This window comes from Ursus arctos, unplaced genomic scaffold, assembly GCF_023065955.2.
Source record: "Ursus arctos isolate Adak ecotype North America unplaced genomic scaffold, UrsArc2.0 scaffold_8, whole genome shotgun sequence".
Classification (NCBI taxonomy): domain Eukaryota; kingdom Metazoa; phylum Chordata; class Mammalia; order Carnivora; family Ursidae; genus Ursus; species Ursus arctos.
The window spans coordinates 38,430,501-38,455,914 of NW_026623100.1; the positions used below are offsets into that span (position 1 = coordinate 38,430,501).

General features: G+C 47.0%; 1 protein-coding gene across 2 annotated transcripts in view; it reads right to left on the reverse strand.

The window, feature by feature from the left end:
• The window catches only part of SLC4A5 (solute carrier family 4 member 5), a 128,288-nt gene that overhangs the window by 15,045 nt on the left and 87,829 nt on the right, over positions 1-25,414 (reverse strand). For both annotated transcript variants that reach the window (XM_057308947.1, XM_057308948.1), the window contains 10 exons: positions 25,183-25,371; positions 23,361-23,535; positions 22,730-22,863; positions 21,763-22,034; positions 17,585-17,643; positions 15,101-15,301; positions 10,987-11,100; positions 9,600-9,761; positions 8,601-8,779; positions 7,309-7,381 (listed from right to left, as the gene is read on the reverse strand). In XM_057308947.1, the coding sequence (XP_057164930.1) occupies positions 7,309-7,381; positions 8,601-8,779; positions 9,600-9,761; positions 10,987-11,100; positions 15,101-15,301; positions 17,585-17,643; positions 21,763-22,034; positions 22,730-22,863; positions 23,361-23,535; positions 25,183-25,371 (1,558 nt within the window). The remainder of the gene's footprint in view (positions 1-7,308; positions 7,382-8,600; positions 8,780-9,599; positions 9,762-10,986; positions 11,101-15,100; positions 15,302-17,584; positions 17,644-21,762; positions 22,035-22,729; positions 22,864-23,360; positions 23,536-25,182; positions 25,372-25,414) is intronic.

The window sequence follows — 25,414 nt, forward strand, 5'->3', positions numbered from 1 at the left end:
TCCCACATCAGGCTCCTCTGCTGGGAGCCTGCTTCTTCCTCTCCCACTCCCCCTGCTGTGTTCCCTTTCTCACTGGCTGTTTCTCTGTCAAATAAATAAATAAAATCTTAAAAAAAAAAAAGAATTGATGGAGAAATAAAGACCTTCCAGAATCGCCAGTCATTGACAAATTTCGTAACCATGAAACCAGCCCTACAGGAGATATTAAGGGGGGTTCTATAAAAGTAAAAAGGCCCCAAGAGTGATACAGAACAGAAAGTCACAATCTATAGAAACAAAGACTTACTGGCAACATGGCATCATTAAAATCATATCTCTCAATAATCAGTCTCAATGTAAATGGCCTAAATGCTTCCATAAATGCCACAGGGTTGCAGATTGGATAAAAAGACACGACCCATCCATTTGCTGTCTACAAGAGACTCATTTTGAACCTAAAGATACATTCAGATTGAAAGTAAAAGGATGGAATACCATCTTTCACGCCAATGGACCTCAAAAGAAAGCTGGGGTAGCAATTCTCATATCAGACAGATTGGATTTTAAACTAAAGACTACAGTTAGAGACACAGAAGGGCACTATATTATTCTTAAAGGACGTATCCAACAAGTGGATATGACAATTATAAATATATATGCCCCCAACAGGGGAGCAGCAAGATACACAAGCCAACTCTTAACCAGAATAAAGAGACATATAGATAAAAATACGTGGGACCTCAACACTCCACTATCAGAAATAGAGCACCCATGCAGAAAATTGACAAAGAAACAAGGGCTTTGAATGCCATACTCGATGAGTTGGACCTCATAGATATATATAGAACACTACACCCCAGAACCAAAGAATACTCATTCTATTCTAATGTCCATGGAACATTCTCAAGAATAGACCATGTTCTTGGTCACAAAACAGGTCTCAACCGATACCAAAAGACTGAAATTATTCCCTGCATATTCTCAGACCACAACGCTCTGACATTGGAACTCCCACAAGGAAAAATTTGGAAGAAACTCAAACACTTGGAGACTAAGAACCATCCTGCTCAGGAATGATTTGATAAACCAGGAAATCAAAAATCAATTTAAACAATTTATGGAGACCAACGAGAATGAAAACACAACGGTCCAAAACCTATGAGATACTGCAAAGGCAGTCCTAAGGGGGAAATACATAGCCATCCAAGCCTCACTCAAAAGAATAGAAAAATCTAAAATGCAGTTTTTATATTCTCACCTCAAGAAGCTGGAACAGCAACAGAGGGACAGGCCTAATTCACGCACGAGGAAGCAGTTGACCAAGATTAGAGCAGAAATCAATGAATTAGAAACCAGGAGTACAGTAGAGCAGATCAACAGAACTAGAAGCTGGTTCTTTGAGAGAATTAATAAAATTGACAGACCACTGGCAAGACTTATCCAAAAGAATAGAGAAAGGATCCAAATTAATAAAATTATGAATGAAAAAGGAGAGGTCACAACCAACACCAATGAAATTGGAAGGATTATTAGAAACTTTTATCAACAGCTTTATGCCAATAAACTAAGCAATCTGGAAGAGATGGAGGCCTTCCTGGAAACCTATAAACTACCAAGACTGAAACAGGAAGAAACTGATTTTTTAAACAGGCCAATTAATTATGAAGAGATTGAAACAGTGTTAAACAACCTTCCAAAAAACAAAACTCCAGGCCCGGATGGTTTTCCTGGGGAATTCTACCAAACATTCAAAGAAGAAATAATACCTATTCTCCTAAAGCTATTTCAAAAAATAGAAACAGAAGGAAAGCTACCAAACTCATTCTATGAGGCCAATATTACCTTGATCCCCAAACCAGGCAAAGACCCCATCAAAAAGGAGAATTACAGACCGATTTCCCTAATGAATATGGATGCCAAAATCCTCAACAAGATCCTGGCTAATAGAATCCGACAGTACATTAAAAGGATTATCCATCATGACCAAGTGGGATTCATCCCTGGGATGCAAGGGTTGTTCAACATTCGCAAATCAATCAATGTCATAGATTTTATCCAGAAAGAAAAACTCAAAAATCATATGATTCTCTCAGTAGATGCAGAAAAAGCATTTGACAAAATACAGCATCCTTTCCTGATTAAAACCCTTCAGAGTGTAGGGATAGAGGGTACATTCCTCAATCTCATAAAAACCATCTATGAAAAGCCTACAGCGATATCATTCTCAATGGGGAAAAGCTGGAAGCCTTTCCCTTAAGATCAGGAACACGACAAGGATGCCCGCTCTCACCACTATTATTCAACATAGTACTAGAAGTCGTTGCAACAGCAATCAGACAACAAAAAGGGATAAAAGGTATCCAAATCGGCAAAGAAGTCAAAATGTCTCTCTTCGCAGATGACATGATACTCTATATGGAAAACCCAAAAGAATCCACTCCCAAACTATTAGAAGTTATAGAGCAATTCAGTAATGTGGCGGGATACAAAATCAATGCTCAGAAATCAGTTGCATTTCTATACACGAATAATGAGACTGAAGAAAGAGAAATTAGGGATTCCATCCCATTTACAATAGCACCAAAAACCATACGTTACCTTGGAATTAACTTAACCAGAGACGTAAAGGACCTATATTCTAGAAACTATAAATCACTCTTGAAGGACATTGAAGAAGACACAAAAAGATGGGAAAATATTCCATGCTCATGGATTGGAAGAATTAACATAGTTAAAATGTCCATGCTACCCAGAGCAATCTACACTTTCAATGCTATCCCGATCAAAATACCGATGACATTTTTCAAAGAACTGGAACAAATAGTCCTTAAATTTGTATGGAACCAGAAAAGGCCCCGAATCGCCAAGGAACTGTTGAAAAGGAAAAACAAAGCCGGGGGCATCACAATGCCGGATTTCGAGCTGTACTACAAAGCTGTGATCACAAAGACAGCATGGTACTGGCACAAAAATAGACACATAGACCAATGGAACAGAATAGAGAACCCAGAAATGGACCCTTGGCTCTTTGGGCAACTAATCTTTGATAAAGCAGGAAAAAACATCTGGTGAAAAAAAGACAGTCTCTTCAATAAATGGTGCTGGGAAAATTGGACAGCTACATGCAAAAGAATAAAACTTGACCACTCTCTCACATCATACACAAAGATAAACTCCAAATAGATGAAAGACCTCGATGTGAGACAGGAATCCATCAAAATCCTAGAGGAGAACATAGGCAGCAACCTCTATGACATCGGCTAAAGCAACCTTTTCATGACACATCTCCAAAGGCAAGAGAAACAGAAGATAAAATGAATTTGTGGGACTTTATCAAGATAAAAATCTTCTGCACAGCCAAGGAAACAGTCAGAAAACCTAAGAGGCAGCCCACGGAATGGGAGAATATATTTGCAAATGATACTACAGATAAAAGACTGGTATCCAAGATCTACAAAGAACTTCTCAAACTCAATACGTGAGAAACAAATAAACAAATCATAAAATGGGCAGAAGATATGAACAGACACTTTTCCAATGATGACATACAAATGGCTAACAGACACATGAAAAAATGTTCAAAATCATTAGCCATCAGGGAAATTCAAATCAAAACCACACTAAGATACCACCTTACGCCAGTTAGAATGGCAAAAATTGACAAGGCAAGAAACAACAATTGCTGGAGAGGATGTGGAGAAAGGGGATCCTTCCTACATTGTTGGTGGGAATGCAAGTTGGTACAGCCACTCTAGAAAAGTGTGGAGGTCCCTTAAAAAGTTAAAAATTGAGCTACCCTATGACACAGCCTTTGCACTACTGGGTATTTACCCCAAAGATACAGATGTAGTGAAGAGAAGGGCCATATGCACCCCAATGTTCATAGCAGCATTGTCCATAATAGCTAAATCGTGGAAGGAACCGAGATGCCCTTCAACAGATGACTGGATTAAGAAGTTGTGGTCCATATATACAATGGAATATTACTCAGCTATCAGAAAGAACGAGTTCTCAACATTTGCTGCAACATGGACGGCACTGGAGGAGATAATGCTAAGTGAAATAAGTCAAGCAGAGAAAGACAGTTATCATATGATTTCTCTCATCTATGGAACATAAGAACTAGGAAGATCGGTAGGGGAAGAAAGGGATAAAGAAAGGGGGGGGTAATCAGAAGGGGGAATGAAGCATGAGACACTATGGACTCTGAGAAACAAACTGAGGGCTTCAGAGGGGAGGGAATTGGGGGAATGGGATAGGCTGGTGATGGGTAGTAAGGAGGGCACGTATTGCATGGTGCACTGGGTGTTATACGCAACTAATGAAACATCAAACTTTACATCAAAAACCAGGGATATACTGTATGGTGACTAACATAATATAATAAAAAAATTTTTTTTTAAATGGAGAATTTTGGGTCCTACCCAGACCTACTGAATCAGTATCTTTTTTTCTTATTAAGTTTTAATTCTAATTCCAGAATAGTTAACATACAGTGTTATATTAGTATCTTTAACAAGATTCCCAGGTAATTATATATATATATTATATTATATATTATATATATATATATATATAATATATAATATAATATATATATAAAATTACCTGGGAATCTTGTTAAAGATTATATATTATATTATATTATATATATATATAATATATATATACACACACACACATACACATATATACACACATATATATATACACACATACAAATAAATATATATATGATATATAAATAAAAAGAAAACATTTTTTTCCTTTTTTTAAAGTAGGCTCCACGCCCAGCATGGAGCCCAATGAGGGGCTTGAACACACAACCCTGAGATCAAGACCTGAGCTGAGATCAAGAGTCAGACACTTAATTGACTGAGTCACAGAGATGCCCCTCCCAGGTGATTTTTATACACATTAAAATTTGAGAAGCCCTAGAGCAGAATTCTACTGGAGAAACTGGTACAAAGGTATAGTTAATAATTGATTTAGAAACATTGATAAAAATAAAAACACTAATAACTAGGATCCAATTTGCACCCTCTAAAATCTGTGGCACCAAGGAGATCTCTTCCCTGTTTGCTACATAAACAGGAATCGAAGATCCAAGGACGCCTGGGTGGCTTAGTCAGGTAAGTGTCCAACTCTTGGTTTCGGCTCCGGTCATGATCTCAGGGTCCTGGAATCAAACCCTGCGACAGGCCCCATGCTCAGCAGGGAGTCTGCTTGAGGATTCTCTCTCTCTGCCCCTCCCCCCTTCCCTCAAATAAATAAATAAATCTTAAAAAAGAAAAGAAGTTAAGATCTCAACTGGAGTATGTCTTGGGTAGACTGCTGTCCAATGTAAGTTCTCTGAATCTGGTATGTACTCAGCTATGCCTAATTTGACAGACATGGGCAAACACACAGTTGCAAAAATTTAAATAAGCTTTATGGAAAATTTTTCTTTCAAAATTTTATGTATTTATTTGAGAGAGAGAGAGCGTGTATGCATGCAAGAGAGCACAAATGGGGGGGGGGGCGGGGGGTAGAGGAAGAGGGAGAAGTAGACTCCCTGCTGAGCAGAGAGCCTGACACCAGGACCCTGGGATCATGACCTGAGCTGAAGGCAGACGCTTAACCAACTGAGCCACCCAGTTTCTTCTTGGTGGAAATAAATGCAGGGATTAAATCTAGGACCTCAGATCTGGGTTGTTATATTTTTCTTGAACTGGCTATATAAAATATCTTCCCTTTAACGTAAAATTACCCTAATATTTAGTACTGGCGTCAGCTAGTGATAATGCTTTAATCACTTAACGAAAACGATTTTGAAAGCCAGTCTGTTGTTGTTGTTGTTGTTAGAAATGATTTTATTTTGCTTGGTTAAGATGGAAGACCATGGATAGTTGTCAAGTTGTGATGGGGAAGGTCTGCCTCAAGGACACTTAAGCTATTATGCCAAGGAGCAGTTTTGAGCGGAATCAGTTTGTCCTTGAAGAGCTATGTGCAAAGTTGTTGACTTCTTCTGAAGGCCTATCTTTATAAAAAGGTATAAAAATATAAATAAACACATAAAATGAAAAGATATATACCTTAATACAATCAAATGAGAAATCCTAAATCTTATGATCAATAAAAATCTAGATAGGTCTTCTCTGTTATAAAATTTATCAAATAGATAATTGGTGGTGAATACAATATTATATTTTTTCTACTCTTATTTGAAAAGAACCTGGGTAAGATTTTGGGGGGTGGGGTAGGGTAGGATTTTTCCGATCGTTTGTCATTGAATACAAAGACAATATCAGACAGAGCCTTTGGAGCCAGGCAGACTCACGGAAATTTCTCCATGATGGCCAGAGCAATAATCAACTTTTCCCCGTATCTGGCTTCAGAAGAGACCAAACCTGGTGACACTCTGATCATGAACTTCTGTGCGAAAATAAGTGTTTCAGCTGCCCGGTCTGCGGTACTGTGTCATGGCAGCAGGTGAACAGAACAGGTGAGCAGCTGAATGGCAGAGACGGAGAAACCTGAGCAGAGAGGGGTCGTGGACGCCCACTCGGAACGAACTCCCACTTGATTTCGTCTCTTCCAGGTGGTCTGGAGGGACGTGAGCAAAAGGAGCTTCAAACCATGTGGGGGGAAAATCAGTTACGTGCCCAAGACATTGCAAGACAGAGGAGCGGAGAACAGGCCACAGGAAAATCTACAGAAGCCTTCCCCTGTAAGTGTGAAGCTTCAGACGACAGGTGAGCAAAGAGGTGTCTGGCGAGCCCTAAACCACAGCGTGGAGACACAGCCAGCTCGGCAAGCTCCTGATCTAAGCAAGGATGGGACTCGGCCAAGGACGCCGGGGTGGCTCAGTTGGTGAAGCGGCTGCCTTCAGCTCAGGTCATGATTCCAGGGTCCTGGGATCAAGTCTCACATTGGGCTCCTTGCTCAGTGGGGAGTCTGCTTCTCCCTCTGCCTGCTGCTCCCCCTGCTTGTGCTCTGACAAATAAATAAAATCTTGGAAGGAAGGAAGGAAGGAAGGAAGGAAGGAAGGAAGGAAGGAAGGAAGGAAGGAAGAAGGAAGACAAAAGGGATGGAACTTGGCCAAACTTTCTGAGGGAGGAGCGTCCTCCAGAAAGGGGAGGATGGACCCTGGGAAGAGTGGAAAAGAGCAGTGAGGATTGCCTGGTGCTGCTAAACAATGCAATATTCCAGAAAACAAGGATGATGATGAAACCTCTCTTCGGGTCCTGCCCCTTGAGGGTCCACATGGAGACCCTCTCCCGACCCCTGACGCATCCGGCCGGTGCTCTCGCAGGCTGACAGGCCCTGGTGGAGGGCGCAGAGCCTCACCTTCAGGACAGGGGCCAGGAAGACAGAGATGCCCGTCAGGATGAAGACGATGGTGCCGGTCACTCTTTGTTCCCTAGCAGACAAGGGCACACGGTCAGGGTGGACTGGGAGAGGCTCCCTGACCATTCTAGCCTCTGGCCCTCTGTGTGCACCGAATGGTGGTGTCCACGCCCTGGCCTCTGCCCTGTTCCCCCATTCCAGAGAATAAACCTGCTGCCTGAGGCCCTGACCGGCTCATGGGAAGAGAGGGAGCCCTGACGAGGCAGCTGGAGGGGCATTTGGGAGGGTGTCCAGTGCAGTGACTAATGGTGGAGGTGCTGGAGCGGTGACCTCGAGCTCAGCTGTGTGGCATCAGGCGAGGCCCTCCATGTCTTCAGCCTCAGTAGAAGCAAGATAGTGGCAACTGCCTTGGGAGTCGTTGTGAGGATGAAATGGGAATGTGCACTGCTAATGATCCCTGTCCTTCGACTGCAGGAAGATCCCATGTCTGTGGGGCATGACTAAGGGAATCGGAGGCTGGCAGAGCCGGCGTGAGGGACGGGAGAGCAGCTATGCTTTCCTGAGTGCCCAGGCCCAGGCAGCAATCCAGGTGCCAGCAGGGGCACACTGCTCAGGCCCAGTCCTCTGGGGCTCAGGATTCCAGGACGGGACCCTGCCCTGGCCAGAGAAGGCTCAGCCGGGGCAGGCTGGGTAGCCCAGGTGTCCCGAGGCAGTGAGGAGAAAGTCTCTGGACAGCCAGTGTCTGGTGTGGGCTCACCCTGGAGGCCCTAAGAGGTGGAAGATGCACATGGCTGCCAGTAACAGGTAAGGGAGCAGACGCGGGCATGAGAGGAGGAGGAGGGCATGGAAGTGACAGGCCATGGGCCACCATCTAGGGAGTGGGAGTGGTCCTGGGAAGACTTTCCAGAAGAATGGAGACTGGGGAGGACCTGTACCCACAGGAGGAGCTGGGGAACGGTGGGGGCGGGGGTCTTTAAGAAGAAGAGACAAGAGGACGGGTCAGAGGGGGCAGTGGGGACATTGAGTAGCCCATGCAGGTGAGAGGTCAGTGTGCACGTGGGTCGTGGTGGCGTACTGCTTACAATCCATTACCAAAAAAGCACCACTTAGAACTGAATTTTTGTCTCCCTCCTCTCTCCCTTGGGAATATCACTCCTATTCTCACAGTTGCTGGGCTGTCAGAACAGGGGCCCTTTTTGCCCAGATAACTTGATGGTAAGAAAAACCTGCTTCCCTTCTCCCCACCTAAATACCGCTGCTCGGGTGGTCCCCAGTCACTGCTCCCCACCTACCTGACCCCTAGGAACTGGGGCTGCTCCCCAGGGGCGCTGGTCTCCGTCTCCATCTTGAGGCTGTCAATGTGGGCGATGGAGATGACGGTGGCCGCCACATACCAGGGGAGCCCCATGAAGGAGCACAGGGCCATGAGGATGCCCACCCAGAACAGGTCCAGATGGTAGCCAGCAGCCTTCTGCATGGGGTAGTGGGAGGGGAGAAGCTGTCTCGGGGGTCTGCACCTGACCACCTGTTGGTTTGGGGGGAGGGAGATAGAAATCTCCCCAGAGCAGCCGTTTTGTGGAACATGGCTCAAAGGCTCCCCTCGGCCTCCGTTAGGTACTCTTAGGATGTCACCACCCTGAGGTGTTCAGGCATCACCAACCCCAGGGTTTGTTGAGCCGGGGAAGAGACACAGGAAAGGGAGGCGAGGGGCATTTGGGCTTGGAGAGGCCCTGGGCTTGGGTCCTTGGGAAGAAGGGCTCCTACCAGGGGCCACAGTATCTCTGCAATTCATGAACGAGGGGTCTTGGCCAGGGCAGGCTCTAGGCCAAGCTAAGAGTGGTTTAGATTGGGATGGGGGAAGGGTAGCCTGAATCTCTTCAAACCCAGAGGCAGGGAGGGGAGCTGCAGGGACCAGGAGGGTTAAGGATTCTCCTCTGCCTCAGGGTTCTGGGTCAAAACCCCAGATGCGCTTGGACTCCCAAGTTCCTGGTCAGGAGGCACAGAGCTGAAAGGCCACTTGGGGACAAGCAAGGAGCCTGTGCCTAGTGGCCCACCCTGGCCTTGGTCCTGGTCCTTGGATCAAATCACCCTGGCCCTGGTGGCCTTACCCACATCTGGAGCATCTGGAGGTCACATCTGCCCACACATGCACCAGAACTCCAGTCTTCTGACCTCACATCTCGCTTTATAAACGGCCCCACATTTTGATAGACACACCATCTTCCTTCTTTGCTCCTTCTGACTTTGGGGGAAGAGAGAGGTTGTGCTCCTGCCCCCAGCAGCCGCCTTACCCTCAGCTTGTTCTCCTTCCGGTTGACTATGACGGCGGTGATCTGCTGGTCCATGAAGATCAGGATGGTCACCAGCAGGGCGGGCAGGGTGCTCGCCAGGTACACCCACCAAGGGTTCTTCCCGAAGGGGGCCACGAACCAGCCTCGGTCAGGCCGAGTGGGCTGAGCGGAGCAAACGGAAACGGCCCCTTCCTCTCTCCCCTGTCCCAGTGCACTTGCGGCCCAGGGCCCCACTCTCCCTGACCTCCCTCCGCTCCGGGGTGCTGTGTGAGTGCAATCTTTTCCTGTCAAGGCCACAGATGCAGACAGCCTTGGGAAGGGCATGGTGTCTGCTGCGCGGGGGTTGGCTGGGAATGGGGAGGTGCAGAGCCACAGGCTGTTGGGAGAGAGCGTGCAGTCCACTAACTGCAAGGTAACGAGACGCAGGAATGAGGCCCAACAGGTGAGAATAAGGAATTTGACGGGCCTGGTGCCTGACGCTTCTGCCTCTCCTCTGAGTCATCTGTCTGGGGAGCATTTCAGGATGGTCTGTACAACCCCAAACATTAATTCAGACTTGCATATTAACAACAAGGGCTCGTCTGTGCAGGAGCTGGGCTGAAATCTTTTGTTTTACTTAAGAGCAAGAGGTACTTTTTGTGTTTAAGCTACTAAAGAGAACCCTGAAGCAATCGTGAGAGGTCAAGCTGTCAAAGGCAGGGAGGGCCCGTGCTAGACCCTGTACCCACGCCCAGGGTAGGTGGTTCGTGCCCCTTCCTGAGGGAGCCGGCTTGAGCTGAGCTGCAAGCAAACAGCGCCAACTCAGGACTGATTGGAACTTGCTGCGGCAGTCATTCTCAAGCTCGGCAGGCCTTTTCAGGGGCGGGGGTGGGGGGCGAGGAGCGTTGATTAAAATGCAGAACTCTGGGCCCCATCCCCAGACTTTCTGATTCCACAGGTCTGGGGTGGGGCTGAGAAGATGATTTCTAACAAGTTCTCAGGTGATGATGTGATGTTAGTCTGAGGACCACATTCTGAGAATCAGTGTTCTAGGGATCATTTTCAACAGACCCCAGGTGACCCCGCTTAAAGACTGCTGGAGCCAGGGGACCACAGCCCCATAAGTGGAAGTCAGGGGCCTTCTGCTGGGCTGGCGGGGGTTGGGGGGCTCAGCACCTTCCCCAGTCCGTGACTCCACAGCAGGATTTCACTGTGAATATGTCCCCAACCTACCATCCCAAGGGACTGCCCCCTGGGAGGCTGTGTGGAGGAAGGGTGGAGCATACCCAGAGAACCCCCCAGGTCGGTTGGCTGAGAGTCTACGGAAGTTCGATCGGCATAGAGGGGAAAGGAACTGCAGCTGGTGGACAGGCAGGGCTAATGCCTAGAGCAGGGGCCAGGGGCAAACCTTGATGACACTGGGCACGTGCAGCTTTGGGGTCGCCAGGCCGAAGCAGGCATCAATGCCACAGAACAGCAGGATGGAGAAGATAATGGAAAAGTCGGCTACCAGGGCCCGGACCTGCAGGAAGGAGATGGGCAAGTGAGGGAAGCACCTGCCCACGTCCCGGAGGGCTCAGTCCTTCCCTGCCCCACGAGGAGCACAGGTAAGAACTCGGGCTTCAGCGTCAGCAGACCGAGGCTCAAATCCTGGCTCTGCCCTTGCCAGCTATGTGACTTTGGGGAAGCAGGGCATCTCTTGGAGCCTCAGTTTCTTGATCTGTAAAATGGACATAATGATAGCACCTACCTCATAGACATAAGTGCTGCACTATGACACATTCAGAGGGCTTGGCATAGGTTCGTGAATGTGGGAATTGTTATCAGCCATGTGGCACGTCACCACTGCTGAAAACATTTTCCAGTGTGACAGATGGAACTGGGTCACGCGTAAAGGGTGGTGAGGGCAAGGCTGAACGCTAAAGGAAATCCTAGCTCCTGAAAATGTGTGGCAGATGGCTGCGCGGCCACGTGGGCTGGGACGGAGGTCCCCGATTCTGCTGGGAACCCGTCTGCTCTCAGACCTTCTGTCCACTAGGAGTCCTTCATCTCTTGCTCCTGTGTCTCAGGATGCCCATCCTAGGCCAGGTTCCCGACCTCACGCCCCCTGCCCTCTGACCAACGTCCACACTGCTGCCTTTCCTATATCTCCTCAAAGAGAGCAGTTTCCAGAGAACAACAGGGAAAGAGGTTAGGCAGGGCAGGGCAGGTGATGGCACATTGAAAGCATTCCCTGTACCCCCACTCCCCTTTAAAATTGTTATTAAAATAACATCTGTAATTAATGAAAAACCCATATGGTGTAGAAAGCCAAGTCTGCCACCTCACCTTTCCTCACTCCAGATGTACCCATATGTCTGCTTGATTTTAGTTGTTCTGGTGGTTTCCTCCACGTCATTATCTAATACGCTATACTTTTATATTTTGATTTATTAATTTAAAGCATGATCTACTGATAAAGATTTGGCTTACTTGCACCGTTCCTCCTGCCCTTTCCTCAATCCCAATCTTTGAGAGTTATTTTCAAACTCTATGGGTTTCCTTTGTACTTTCAAATCATACAGTGAAGCTTCTCTTTCTGCTGACTTTGCCAATCACTGGCGTGCCCCGTCATGTGAGGCTAGCTGCCTCCCTTCCCACCACCTCCCCTCCCCATCCTGTTCCGCCTGTGACCCTTCCCTGTGGATCTTTACATTGCCAAAGCTGAGAGCACTGTGTTCCATAAACACATGTCTTCTGTAGTTTATCTGTAAGGTGATTCTGAAAGTTGAAAATCAATAGCAGCTTTATAGTACTCTGACCATGTAAGCCAAGCAGTGTGCAGGGTTACAGTTGTTTTCCTGCAATATTCCCAGCATCCAGATCAAAAAGTTATTAAGTTAAACCATATGAATTTGCCGTTTTTTTGCAGGGCAAAACAGTCCAATGCACTCCATTTCGTACGGTCTGACCTAGCATAAAGATGGCTATGATGAACAGCTGTGAACTCCCCGTACCTTATGAAAATATACCCAGTCAATCCTTCTCTGTGATCCAGTGGCATCCCTGTCTCTGCTCTCTAGAGAGACCCACGGCTCAGAATTTGGACTTTATTCTTCCCACAAATGTCTTAATACTTTTACTAAATATGTATATAGCCCTAAACAAAATATGGTGTTGTTTTGCACATTTTAAAATTCTACATACATGGTTTCATATTATTTGCAATCTTCTGCAATTTGCCTTATTTGCTCAATATTATGTTGGTGCTATTTTTCCTTGTGGATATAGTTCTGGTCTACGTGTATGTGCACTGCAGCTTAATGTATGACTGTTTGCCATTTGTTTCTTCATTCTCCTCTTGATATATCAACTTAGATTATTTTCATTGCTTTCCTCTTATTATCAATACTTCTGTGAACATTCTTGCACACATATGAGAATTTCTCTGGGGTGTATTCCTGGGAGTGGAAATGCCCACTGGAAGGTCAAACCCATCTTCAGCTCTATCGGAGAGGGCCAGCGGCTGAACTGCTTGTGCGTATTTATATTCCCCCCCCCCCTTTTCACCTCCAACACTTGGTATTCCAAGACCTTCATATCTTTACCAATCTGATGGGTACGAAGTGGTATAGTCTCATTCTTCTCTGCAACACTAAATTCCAGGAGGTAACAGAGCAATTCGTAAGAATTTAAGGGGGAAAATGTTGGTGATAAAAGAATTTCCTACTATATGAATTATATTTCATCCTTCAGGAAATAGACCATCTCAGATGTAATCACTGCTCTAGATCTTTTACAAAAGAGCTTACCTGGATATGATCTGGTTGGAAGCAGGGAGGAAGGGAGGGAATTTGTCTTAAGGATGCATTTGTGTTGCAAGCACACTGTTTTTTCCTCAGCTCGTACATTGCAAAACTTCTTAAACAGTCTTTTATTGTTAATAAATATTGAGAAAAATTCAATTATTTATATCAATTTTATCATCATTATCATCAGGTGTAGTAGTAGTAGTAGCAGTAATATTTATTCAAGATGGCTTTAGGAGAGGGGTGCCTGGCTGGCTCAGTAGAGCATGAGACTCTTGATCTTGGGGTCATGAGTTCGAGCCCCACATTGGGTGTAGAGATTACTAAAGATAAATAAACTTTAGAAAGATGGCTTTAGGAGAGTGCTTGTGGGATTTATGGTGGAAGTGTGTTGCTGAAATTCTTCTGAGCATCCCTCCCCATGGCACAGCTATTGCTCATGTATGCAAGTGCTGTTTTGATTAATTAATGTTTTATTCTGACTACAGAAAATGCAATTAAAATTAGTATTTAATATGTCAATAACACAAAAAATCAAGGGCTTAAGATTAAATCTAATAAAAAGTGTGCAAGAGCTTAAGGCCAAAACCTAAAAAAAAAAAAAAAAAAAAAAAAAAGAAGAAGAAGAAAAAAGAAAAAGAAAAAAAATGGAGAGAAAAAAAGACCCAAATAAATGGTGAAGGACAGAATATTCATGGATCTGAGGACTCCAAATTTAAAAGGTGTCAATCCTCCCCAAATTGACATTTAGGGTCAATGTAATCCTATCAAAATTCCAACAAGTTTTTATTTTAGTAAAATTTAAGATGATTCTTAGAAAAGGACGACAAAGAGGGAGAGTTTGGTCCATAACACATACAGACTTATTATGAGCCATACAAATGAAGACTATGAAATAAGCGGAAAAATAAACCAGTGAAACAGAATAAAGAACCTAGAAACAGACCTCATCATATCTGAATATTTGACATCTGGCAAAGGAAGCATTGCAGAGCTGTGGGAAAAGACAGTCTTTTTTTTAAAAAGTTCTATTTATATACATATAAAAAGAAACACTATCTCACACTGTATGTCAAAAGTAATTCTGATATAACATGAAAGGAAAAACAATAACACTTTTAGAAGACAACAGAATATCTTCTTGTCCAATATTTTCCTTGAGGAAAATTCTGATACATTTGATTACAATAAAACTAAGAATTTCTATTAGTCAAAAGATACCACTAATAAAGTAAAAAGGCCAGTCACATAAGAGAAGATATTTGCAACACATATGATTACAAAAAGTTTTCTATCTAGAATATGTAAAGAACTCTTGCAAATCAGAAAGAAAAAGACAGATTGCCCAATAGAAAATGTGTGAGAGTTGAATAGGCACTTCCAAGAAGAAAGTCAAATGGCTATGTGGCCAATAAACACACAAGATTTTCAACTTCATTAGTTACTGGGGAAATGAAAAATTTAAAAACACAATGAGATACTACTGCACAGAAAGACTAAAGATAAAAGTCTTACAATACCAAGTGTTGCCAAGAGGGCTTGATAACAAGGGAACTCACTTCTCTCTGACTCCAAATCTGTGCTCTCAATCTGGAAAATCCTGGTGGGTGAGCCAGTGCTGAGGTAGTGGTATACATCCTGTCAGTGGGCCAGAACCCTCAGAGGGAAACTCAGTGGGGTTTCCTTCTGAACTGCCTAACTGCAGGCCCCTTCCTCACTGCAGGGTGAGCTTACCTTGGTAGGGAAATAGCGGCTGAATTTGAACTTCTTCAGGGTCAGGGTCATGGAGTACGTCCCAAAGAAAAGGATGAAGGACATGAGTGCCAGGTCTGGAATGAACTGGCAGGAATTCCCAAGCAGCTGCCCACCGTAGTTCAGACACTCCTTCTTGCTCAGCAGAGACCAGTCCAGTGCTGTGAGGTTAAGGGGGTTGTACTTGGAGACCAAGCACAGGAGAGAAAGGGTCAGGGCCTTCCTGGGGAGTCAGCTGTATCCTTGCCCCTAGAGTCCCTCAGGCAGCCCCCACACCCCTCCGATCCTCCACAGGGCCCAGCAACAGAATTATGTTCCTGGAGACAGGCTGTGTCAAGGAACAACAAACTGCAGGGCCCCTGGGAAGATTAGGAGCTGACAAGTGTTTCCAGTGTGTTCTAGGATGTACTGCTGAGTTAGTGAGGAGAAGCAGCTCGGACGGTGGGATGCCCTCTCCTACGGCAGGCTTGGCTACCAGCTCAGTCACCTATGGATCTCTTTCCTGGAGCATGTTATGTTTATTCTTCCTTTCTCTTCCTCTATGCACAGCTTTTCACATGTTGGGGCTTACACCCCACCCTCGTCAGATCTCTCTTGGGTCAGTCACTTCCCCTTTTCATGTCTAGATGACTAAAATCCAGGTACACAAAACAATTACATATATGGAAATATATATATATATATACACACATCTCAGTGTATGCATGAGTGCATATATAGACATACATGTGTATATACACAAATACGTGTTCATACACGTTTCTAAGTGTAATAAAAGCAGAATAATTTATAATAAAATTTCATATACATTTCAAAAAATTACTGCATAAATATACAGGAACCTGAAAAATGAAGTAAACAGGTGTTTGCAACCACCTGTAATGAATGTCTGGATTAAGGGGGGTGTGGGACTTTGATATAATAGTGGTTTCCAATGACTCACGCCTCCCTGTGTCCACATGCCTCCACGTTACACCAAATGTCATCTCATCAAAAAGTGGTCTATTCCTCCACCCTTTTGAACCTGGCCTGGCCCTGGGTCTGCTCAGACCAAAGGAATGGGGAGGAGGTGGCTCTGAGCAGGTTCTGGAGCCAATGCCTTGAGGAGCCTTGCAGGCTCTGCTCTCACCCTCTTGGAAATGTGAGACCGCCATACTGTGGGACAGCTCAGGATCAGAAAACACCACATGAAGAGAGAAATCCAGATTTGCAAGACATCTGCTGAATGTCAGGGCTTCCCTCAGTCACCGAAGCTATTAAAGCTGCCCCCTGTCGGGCAGGATGCTTCCACTGCCCCACCAGTGCCGCCCCACATCTCTCTCCCAGCTCATCTCTTGTGGTTCCCACACCCTCATGCTGTCTTGGCCGGGCTGGTCCACTCACTGTCCTCAGGACATGTTTTGTGTTTTCCTTGTTTGCCCTTCTGTCTGTGCTGGTCCCTGGGCCTGGAATGTGCTGCTCTCTAGGGAACCAACTTTCCTGACCTTCAAGACCAGATGACATTCCACTTTCTGAGGCTTTCTTCTCCAGCTTGCAGGGTGCCTCCTGTCTCCTTGGCTGGAAGGACACATTTGACCTATATTTGACACATGGCATTCTCTGCTTCTCTGTCCCGTTAGCCTTCATGTTCATCTCCACACGTATATTACACGCAAGCTGGAAGGCAGGCAGGGGCCACCTCTGGTTTTTTGTGTCCTTTCAGCCCTCAGAGTGTACCCAGTACCTCACACATAGTAAGTATCCAGGCATAGGCACTGGCTGATTCCATTCTTCCTCCCTCGAAATCAGATATTTGAAAGACCTTAGGTTAAGTTGCCAACTGAGCAGTGGGCTGCCTCTGCAGGGGTGACTAAAGGAGCAACCTCAGGGACACAGAAAGTCCAAAGATCTCCCCCAAAGCCCACCAGGAGCCACTCTGCTGCTTCTGGACTTCCCACCGTTGGAGCCACTCAGGCTGGGCCCCTCTCCTGAGGGCCACTGCTCATCATTCTGGGGAGAGGCAGACCAGACATGACAGGGACTCGGAGCACACAGGAGATCAGACTCAGCGGGGGGGGGGGGGGTAGCAATAACAACCTTTCTGGGGCTGGGGAGTGGCACTGTTAGGTGGGAGTAGGAGGTGCTAGGTGGAAAGGCAAGGAAGAAGGTGGAAACCTGGCTGGGAAACTGTGTTCATACTGCTGTTTCTGCAACCATTCCTCACCTCTGCCTCCCCTTCATGTGTGTGAGCCTGTGTCTGTGGTATTTATGCACATGGATTTAATAGGACATGTTTTAAAGGGGAGGTTTTGACAGTATATACTTACAATAAAAGTATGCATTTACACAGCTCCACAGGTGACCCTGATGTGCAACTGGGACTGACCTTTGCAAGTCTGGCTTGCCATGAAATGGCCTGTTTCCCAATTTCTCTCACTCTCCCCACAAAAGCCCTTGAATGTCGGAGTAAGAGGAGAGGACACTTACCAGAGAAGTGTTGGTGTTTGGTGTCAGCAGGGCTGAAGCATTGAACACGGTTGTATTCGCTGTGGATGAGCACAGGACACGGAAAGGGTCAGCAGCTGCTGGGCTGGGAGCCTGTGGCCCTCGCCAGGTCCCCACATTTTCCATCTCCCGCCATTGCTCAGAGCCCAGGAGTGACTTCCCTTGTGAGGGCAGCTCATCGTGCCCTGGCCTCTCGCCACTCTCCTCACTCTGCCCAGTGAGGACAGGGGTGCTGGAGGAGCCTGGGTCAGAGCTCTGACAGACCCACTGGGTCAGTCTAGGACAGCTCCTGTCTGACCCTGAAGCGCTGGCTTTAAAAACCAAAGTAAGGGACCTGCTGCCAAGACACAGTGCGGACACAAGCTGGTGGGTAACGGGCCTTGTGAATCCCTACCAGCACCTGGATCCACATCTGTGCTCTAAGACATTTTCAAGATTCACTCTAGGCCACACACTATGCCAAACCTTACACACATCATCTGGCCAAGTTCCTAAACTCCCAAGTCGTCTCCCCCCTTTTATTTTTTTTTAATTTTTTAAAGATTTATTTATTTATTTGACAGAGGGAGACAGCCAGCGAGAGAGGGAACACAAGCAGGGGGAGTGGGAGAGGGAGAAGCAGGCTCCCAGCGGAGCAGGGAGCCTGATGAGGGGCTCAATCCCAGGACTCTGGGATCACACCCTGAGCCGAAGGCAGACACTTAATGACTGAGCCACCCAGGTGCCCCTATCTCCCCCCTTTTTAAAGATGAGGTCACTGAAGCCCAGGGAGGTTAAGTAACCTGCCCATTGCCCCAGTCGCACAGCTCGGATCCCAGGCAGACTGGCCCAGACTGTGTGCCTCCAAGCTCTACACGGCAGGTGTCCCTTCCTGTACAAATGCTGCCGTTCTCTCCCAGCCCCTGTCCACATGTGCTTTTTGTAGGTCAACTGTAAGAACACATTGGCTTTGATATTGAATTTTCTAACCTGCCCCTAAATGCATGCTGCAGAATATTAAACCCAAGTCCAGGACCTGAAGGAGAATCAGAACCCAGAGTGCTGCTCTGAGCGGTTGAGCACATCCCTCGTCTGGACACTCCTCTACCCAGCCTTGTGTCCCGAACTGTAAGTAGAGCATATAAAAGGGCTCCCATCACAGGCCACGAGAAGAATTGAGAGCTGTAATTCCCTTCCTGGGGGATGTAGCCATTCCTTAAAAAGGCAGGCCTTGGAGGCTGCTGTTTGCCTTTTCTCTCACTCCTGCACTGCATGGGTGGAGAAGGGCCAGGTCCTCCTTGCCTTTCTTCACCCAGTGAAGGCTCATTAAGTAGTTTCAATGCAGCAGGTTTGGGGGTGGGAGGGAGGCGGCCAGCTAGGCAGCTTGCTGGCAATAAATCTGAAATGCATGGCAAGCTATTTGGCTCCTGCTAGCTGTCCATGGTTGGTTAGGAACCCAGAGTGAAGTAGAGGCTATTCTTGAAGCTTCCTTCAACTTCCAAAAAGCTGTCATGGGATGGATGTGATCACAGGGCCCCTCTCCTCTGTGTTGCCCACTTCTGGGGTAGTTGGGGCTGGGAGCAACTAAGGAATTCATTCTTGACCCAGGGCAGAATATTCCTAAAAGTTCTACAAACCAGAGATATGTTATGATTATTCTGAAGAAAGCTTCACTTACAAATCAGGACATCTGCTGCCTTACCTCATACCACTGACCAAGACAACATGACGCACAGTTAACAACAGAGAAGAGAAAGTGGGCAAGGCTAACTCAGGGCTACCCTCACAAACACTAGAGGACTCCCAGTCGACACTTGAGCCTAGGGAGTTCAGGCGCCTTTCCATTGCCCAAGCTTGTCAGACCAGACACTCCTTTGATGTCTTCTGCTTAGGCTGAGCCATTCTTTTTTATTGGGTAGGGTTTATCTGAAAGCCACTTTGAGATGAAGAAGGATGAAATATAACATGGAAAATTCCAGAAACTGTCCAAGTATCAAATACTTTTAAATTCTAGTGTTTACAAAGTGGTACTCACTTGGGATTGAAAGCAGCCAAATCAGTGTATGCAGCATCCATAAATAGAATACAAACCAGTTACAATGGAAACAAGATTAAATTTAAAAAGAGCACCCCCACACAATGAGCTCTTAGGATCAAGAGTCAAGAGTCGGGAAGAATGATAGGGTGCCTTTGCCAGACTGGACTTTGCAGTAAAGCTAGGAACATGGGACATTTGGTAAGCAAGTGGCCCATGGACTGGGAAAGAAACCCTCCTCACTTAGGTCCCCCCTCCCCCATCTCCTGTGGTCAAGAACTTTCCTTTTCATATTCTAATCAAAATGAACTGGTCCTGATTCCAGTTCCTTTACTCTTGGTGAAGAAACTGAAAATCTAATCTTACCAGGGTTAGTGGCTAATAATGGCTACACATTACTAATAGTTCAATAGAGCAATTCTCAAACTTAAGCATGCATCAGAATCACCTGGAAGGCTTACTATTCAGCTAGTCCTACCGCAGAATTTCTGATTAACAGGTATGGGGTGAGACCCAAGAATTTGTATTTCTAACAAGTTCCTGGAGGTGCTAATGCTGCTTTATGAGGACCACACTTTGAGAACCATGGCAGTAGAGTGACCCAACATGATGAGGTGACATCAGGCACCTGGGCAAGACCAGAGGGGGCGCTATTTGGAGGCAAATAGATTTTATTAAGGCCTTCAAATCCAAACCTATGTCCCCTGTTCTTAGGGCATGTCTGTTTGGTTTCTCCTGTGGACAGATGATTCTCAGAACGACCAAAGTGCCACATATGACCCCAGAATTTGGACTGTTTCTAAAGGAGATTGAGGCCATGTACTTCCAAAAGCCATATTTGTGGGAACATTTGTGTTCAGTCAGTACAACGAAGCCACCGTCCAGTGGGCACAAGCAGCAAATGGGAGTGCCCTGATGGGGCCCAGGCCACAGAGGAGAGACTCAATCCAGGGCCGAATGAAAAGGGCCTGCAAGTAGGATCTTTTCCATCCCCTGGGCAAGCAATATGTTCTGGCTTGGGACAAATGATAACTTCACCTATTGTTGGATTTTAATGAAATAAGTCTAAATTAATGATAGAAAAAAAGTAAGTCTAGAATTCTTTACAAAACCAGTGCAGTAGCAGAGAGAGAGGGGGTATTACCAAAACTATACTACCTGAGGTCAGGAGATCTTCCTCTCCATGAGGCCTAGTCTAAAGCAAGGTGCACAGTGACCGTACAGTAAATATTTTGGATTGACTTATGATCACTCTTTTATCAATAACATGTGTTCTAGTGTTAAAGAACACAAAATCTACTTGTGTCAAATTCCAGTCTAATCTGGTATAGATTTGAAAGCCTCACAAGAGTTCCATGAGACTGGCTAGGGCCAGCATTGATATCCCTCTTTCACACCTAGGGAAACTGAGGTTCATTGTGTCCCTGGGTGGTCTCTGGACCTCAGTTTGCTCTCTGTGAGTCCATCTTGGTGGTGCTCAAAGATATATGGATGGGTATCTCTCTCTCTCTCTCTCTCTCTCTCTAGATCTATGTATCTGTGGGTGTCTCTGCTCGCAGCATCCTGGCCACCCCAGGCACAGCCCACTGAAGGCTTTGAGGGCACGACTGGACTGTGAAGGGAGGCCAGGGGTTGAGATTATAGGAAGCCCTAACTATACAGATGACACTGTTTTGGTCAGTAAGGAATGCCACAGGAACGACACTGAGTATTAGCGGGTTGACCAGTTGGTTGATTCAACCTCCCACCCAGTGCAGGCTTTTTTTTTTTTTTTTTTTTTTTTTTTTTTTGAGAGAGAGCAAGATAGCAGGGATGGTGGGGAGCAAAGGGAGAGGGGGAGAGAGAATCTTAAGCAGGCTCCATGCTCAGCACAGAGCCTGATGCGGGGCTCGATCTTATGCCCTGACATCATGACCTGAGCCAAAACCAAGGGTCGGCACTTAACCGACTGAGCCACCTGGGCACCCCAGGAATTCTTTCTACATAACCCTTGGCAGATGGACATCCAGGTAGTGTTCAGGTCACTTGTTACCACCCAAGGGGGCTGATACCTCTCAGGGTGGTATCTCCTACATTTGAGTAGAGAGCTGTGGTGGGGGGAGAGTGAGTGGTGGGGGCCCAGGGCACATCTGGGATTACCGGTCACCTGTGTCAGGGGCGACACACTCGCATTTGTAGGTGGTGATGGAGTCAGGCTTGAAGTCCACGTTGATGGGGTAGTACTTGAAGGCGCCAATCATCTTCTTGATGGCATCATAGATGAAGATGAAGCTGATGAGCGTGGAGAAGCCCTCTTCGGTGAAGCGGGTGATGTACTTGATGATAAAGCTGGCATCCGTGGCCACCAGGATCAGGCACTGGACGGCGGAGTGGAGGCCAATCCAGAGGCGGAACTCCATGTAGTCCAGACCGTTGCCTCTGGAAGACAGAGGGAAGGAAGGGGCCTCGAGCCCAGGGCTCTTGGATGAGCTTGGCCCCCCAGACCCACTGTTAGTGGCTCATCTGTCCCTCCTGTGGCACAGATGCCCTCCTAGGAACTGTGAGAAGACCAGGGACAGGGACAGTTCCTGGGTGGGGTTGTCTCATCTTTGCAAATTCTGGGAAAGAATCTCACAGGAGTGGCAGGAAGGTGCTAAGACATCTCAATTCTCACACATTTGGTAACAAACACCCAGGGTAAATGGAAAACAGGAAATATCAGGGTGATGGAGCTAGGGGGTGGCCTTAAAATGGCCTCATGTTTTAGATGAGGCAACTGAGCCCAGAGTGGTGACAGGAGCTGCCTGGTTCGGGGTATAGCGTTCGGACATCCAGCTCAAGGCCACATTGACTTCCAGTCATAACTGTTCATAAACAATTAGTGAGAATTGTCTCCTCTTGTCTTACCTTGGTGTCTCCCTATCAGCTATGCTAAAATGCACTAGGATGGCTAAAGGCAAGTAGCTGGAGGGAGTCAGGGGGGACCCCCTGGCAGTCCTTCCCATAGGTAATAAAGGCAGCTTTGGTACCTCCTCCTCACCCCTGCCTCCCTTTTGGGCCTATTCCCCTGTCCTGGCCTTGGTATACTGCCCTAGGTGCAAGAGCAGGCACCAGGGGCTACCAAAGGCACCTACTTGCTGAAGTCGAAGAGGAGCTTCTCAAAGATGAGGATGGGCCCTGTGCTGCTGAGAATGATGAGAGGCTGTCCCGAGAAGAGGCAGAACAAGGAGCCGGCCATGGCAGTGCCCAGGAAGCTCTCCATCACTCCCTGGGGGCATGAGGAGTATGAGGCTCAATGGAGGCAGGAGAAGGGGCCTCTCGGTACTGGCTAGAACCCAGCCAAGGGCTCAGGCCACAGTGTTCATCTTTTCTTTTGGGCCCTCTCCTCCCAAAATTCACTATGTTGTATATCTAATATAACTAATATAAGATTGCATGTCGACTATACTTCAATAATAAAAATTAACAAAAAAGAATAGAGTGCAATTAACACTACTTAATACATATAATAAATGTTGAAAAAGTTTGATTTATGTCATCCTCACATTTGGACTTTAGAAACATGATTTATCTTTAGGTCTTTTCAAATGTTGGCTTATTATTTTTTGAAGGGTAAAGGATTACTAAAAATGATGGTCTGAACCCCATGGCGGATGAAACCCAAGCCTTGGTTTTGGGGTTATGGGATGAAGCTCCTTACCGCCACCTGGTGGCAGCAGGTCTTACGGAAGTTTGCCCTCCTGGCCCCCGCCCTCACACACACACCTGATAATTGTCAGTGGCATCCCCCAGAAGCCCACCAAAGGTGATTGCGTTGGTGATGCAGCCGAGGTAGATGAACAGGATGGCAGAGATGGACTGGATGTGGAAGCCATCGTAGAAGTCACTTGGGAACCAGGGCAGCTTCCTCTTGATATCCAGACACAGGCCACCGAAGAACCTGCTCAAGACAGGCCCAGGGGCTGCTTTCTCCCCACAAACACCAGCGCAGGGGCAGGGGTATTTTACAGGAGCTGCAGAATCTGGGGCGAGGAAGGGAACTTGACTAGAGAGGGATGGGGACAAATGTTCTACCAGAACACTTAAAGGCAGGGAAGGATTTTCACGGGACTGAAAGTTTGTGGTCAGCATCATCCTCACTGCGGTGGTCGTGGACAGCCTGGATGGGGGGGGGGCCTGATGGGGAGGGTCCTGGAGTAGACATAACATTGCATGGGGAACAGGAATCACGCGGTCTACAGAAGTCTGGCCATCCTCCTCAGATATGTCCCTGATCATCCGTGGGGCACCTGCCTGTGCTTGGTAGACATAGGTGTGTCCAACTTTAGGGGAGAGAGACATCCCAGGTTCATCAAGGGCAGGTTCTGAATCTTATAACTGGTTTCCTTATTCTCTGGAACAACTGAGTGGGGAATTTTAGGTTTGGAGACAGTGTTTATTGGGTCTACTATTCCCCACAGCTCCTAATGCAACGCTTGGCACGGAGCAGGGTTTCTCGGCCTCGGTACTACTGACACGTCAGGCTGGGTGCTCCTTTGTCGTGGGGCTGTCCTGTGCCTCGTAGCACGCTGAGCAGCATCTCTGGCCTCTGTCCACTAGATGCCAGCAGCACCCCCTCTCTAGTTGTGGCAAACAAAAATGTCTCCGGACATTGCCAAATGTCTCCTGGGGGAGGATAGCGGTGCAGGCAAAGTTACCCCCAGTTTGGAACCGCTGGCTGGCATAAAGCCAAAGGTATATAAAACATGATTCCATTCTCAAAGTCGATTTCCACATAGCTTTGCAGGGCCATGTCCTTTCCTAAATTCAAAGCGACCTGAATTATTCTAAGAGTCAGCTAGGAAACCCAACCCAATTTCTCTCTGTTAAAGAAAGAAAAAAGAGAAAAAAATTCAAATGGTACTGTTACGGATTAAATTGTGTCACCCCCAAAGACACATTGAAATCCTAACCCCAGTACCTGTGAATGTGACCTTATAGGGAAATAGGGTCTTTGCTGATGTAATCAAGTTAAGAGGAGGTCATGGGGGTGGGCCCTAATCCAATATGACCAGTGTGCTCAGAAGAGGAGAAAAGTGCCACAGGTGGGGGGAACACCACGTGAGAACAGACGCAGAGACCAGAGCCACACTGCTGCAAGCCAAGGATACAAAGGATCCCTGGCCGCCGCCAGAAGCTCAGGAGAAGCAAGGAAGGATGCCACCCAGAGTATCAGAGGGAGCTTGCCTTGCCGAGGCCTTGATTGGAACTTCTACCCTCCAGAACTGTGAGAGAAAACTACTGCTTAAGCCACCTACAATGTGATACTTTGTTAGGACAGCCCTAGAAGACTCATAGAGTAACAGTGTTTAGAGAAAAGTTCGGCTTCCTCCACTCATGTGCTGGGCGCCACTTCCCTACTCCTGCAGCAACCCTTTGCCAGATCCAGAGGGGTTTGGGGGGCGTGGGGAGGAAAAGAGTGCCGTGGCCAGATCCCGTGGCCGGGAGGGGGCGCTGCAGGCAGAGGTGGGGAAGGTGCCCGCAGCTGGGTGAGAAGAAGGCAAGCCTAAAGGTTGGGGGGCATCATCGTCAGGCCTGGGGTGGGCACCTTCCTGTCCAGATAAGCTCTTCCCCGATTTCGTGCATGGCTGGCATCTCTCCGTCATCCCCGTTGCTCCCTCCGCCGGCCCCGCCGCCACTGCCACCGCCACCGCCTCCGCCTCCTGCGGCCGCCCCGCCGCCTCCCCCTGCAGAGCCGTTCATCTGGCCTAGCTCCATCAGCGAGAACACGGATTTCCTGTAAGGAGCACGGGGGAAGGGGACTGTGGGACTCCCAATCC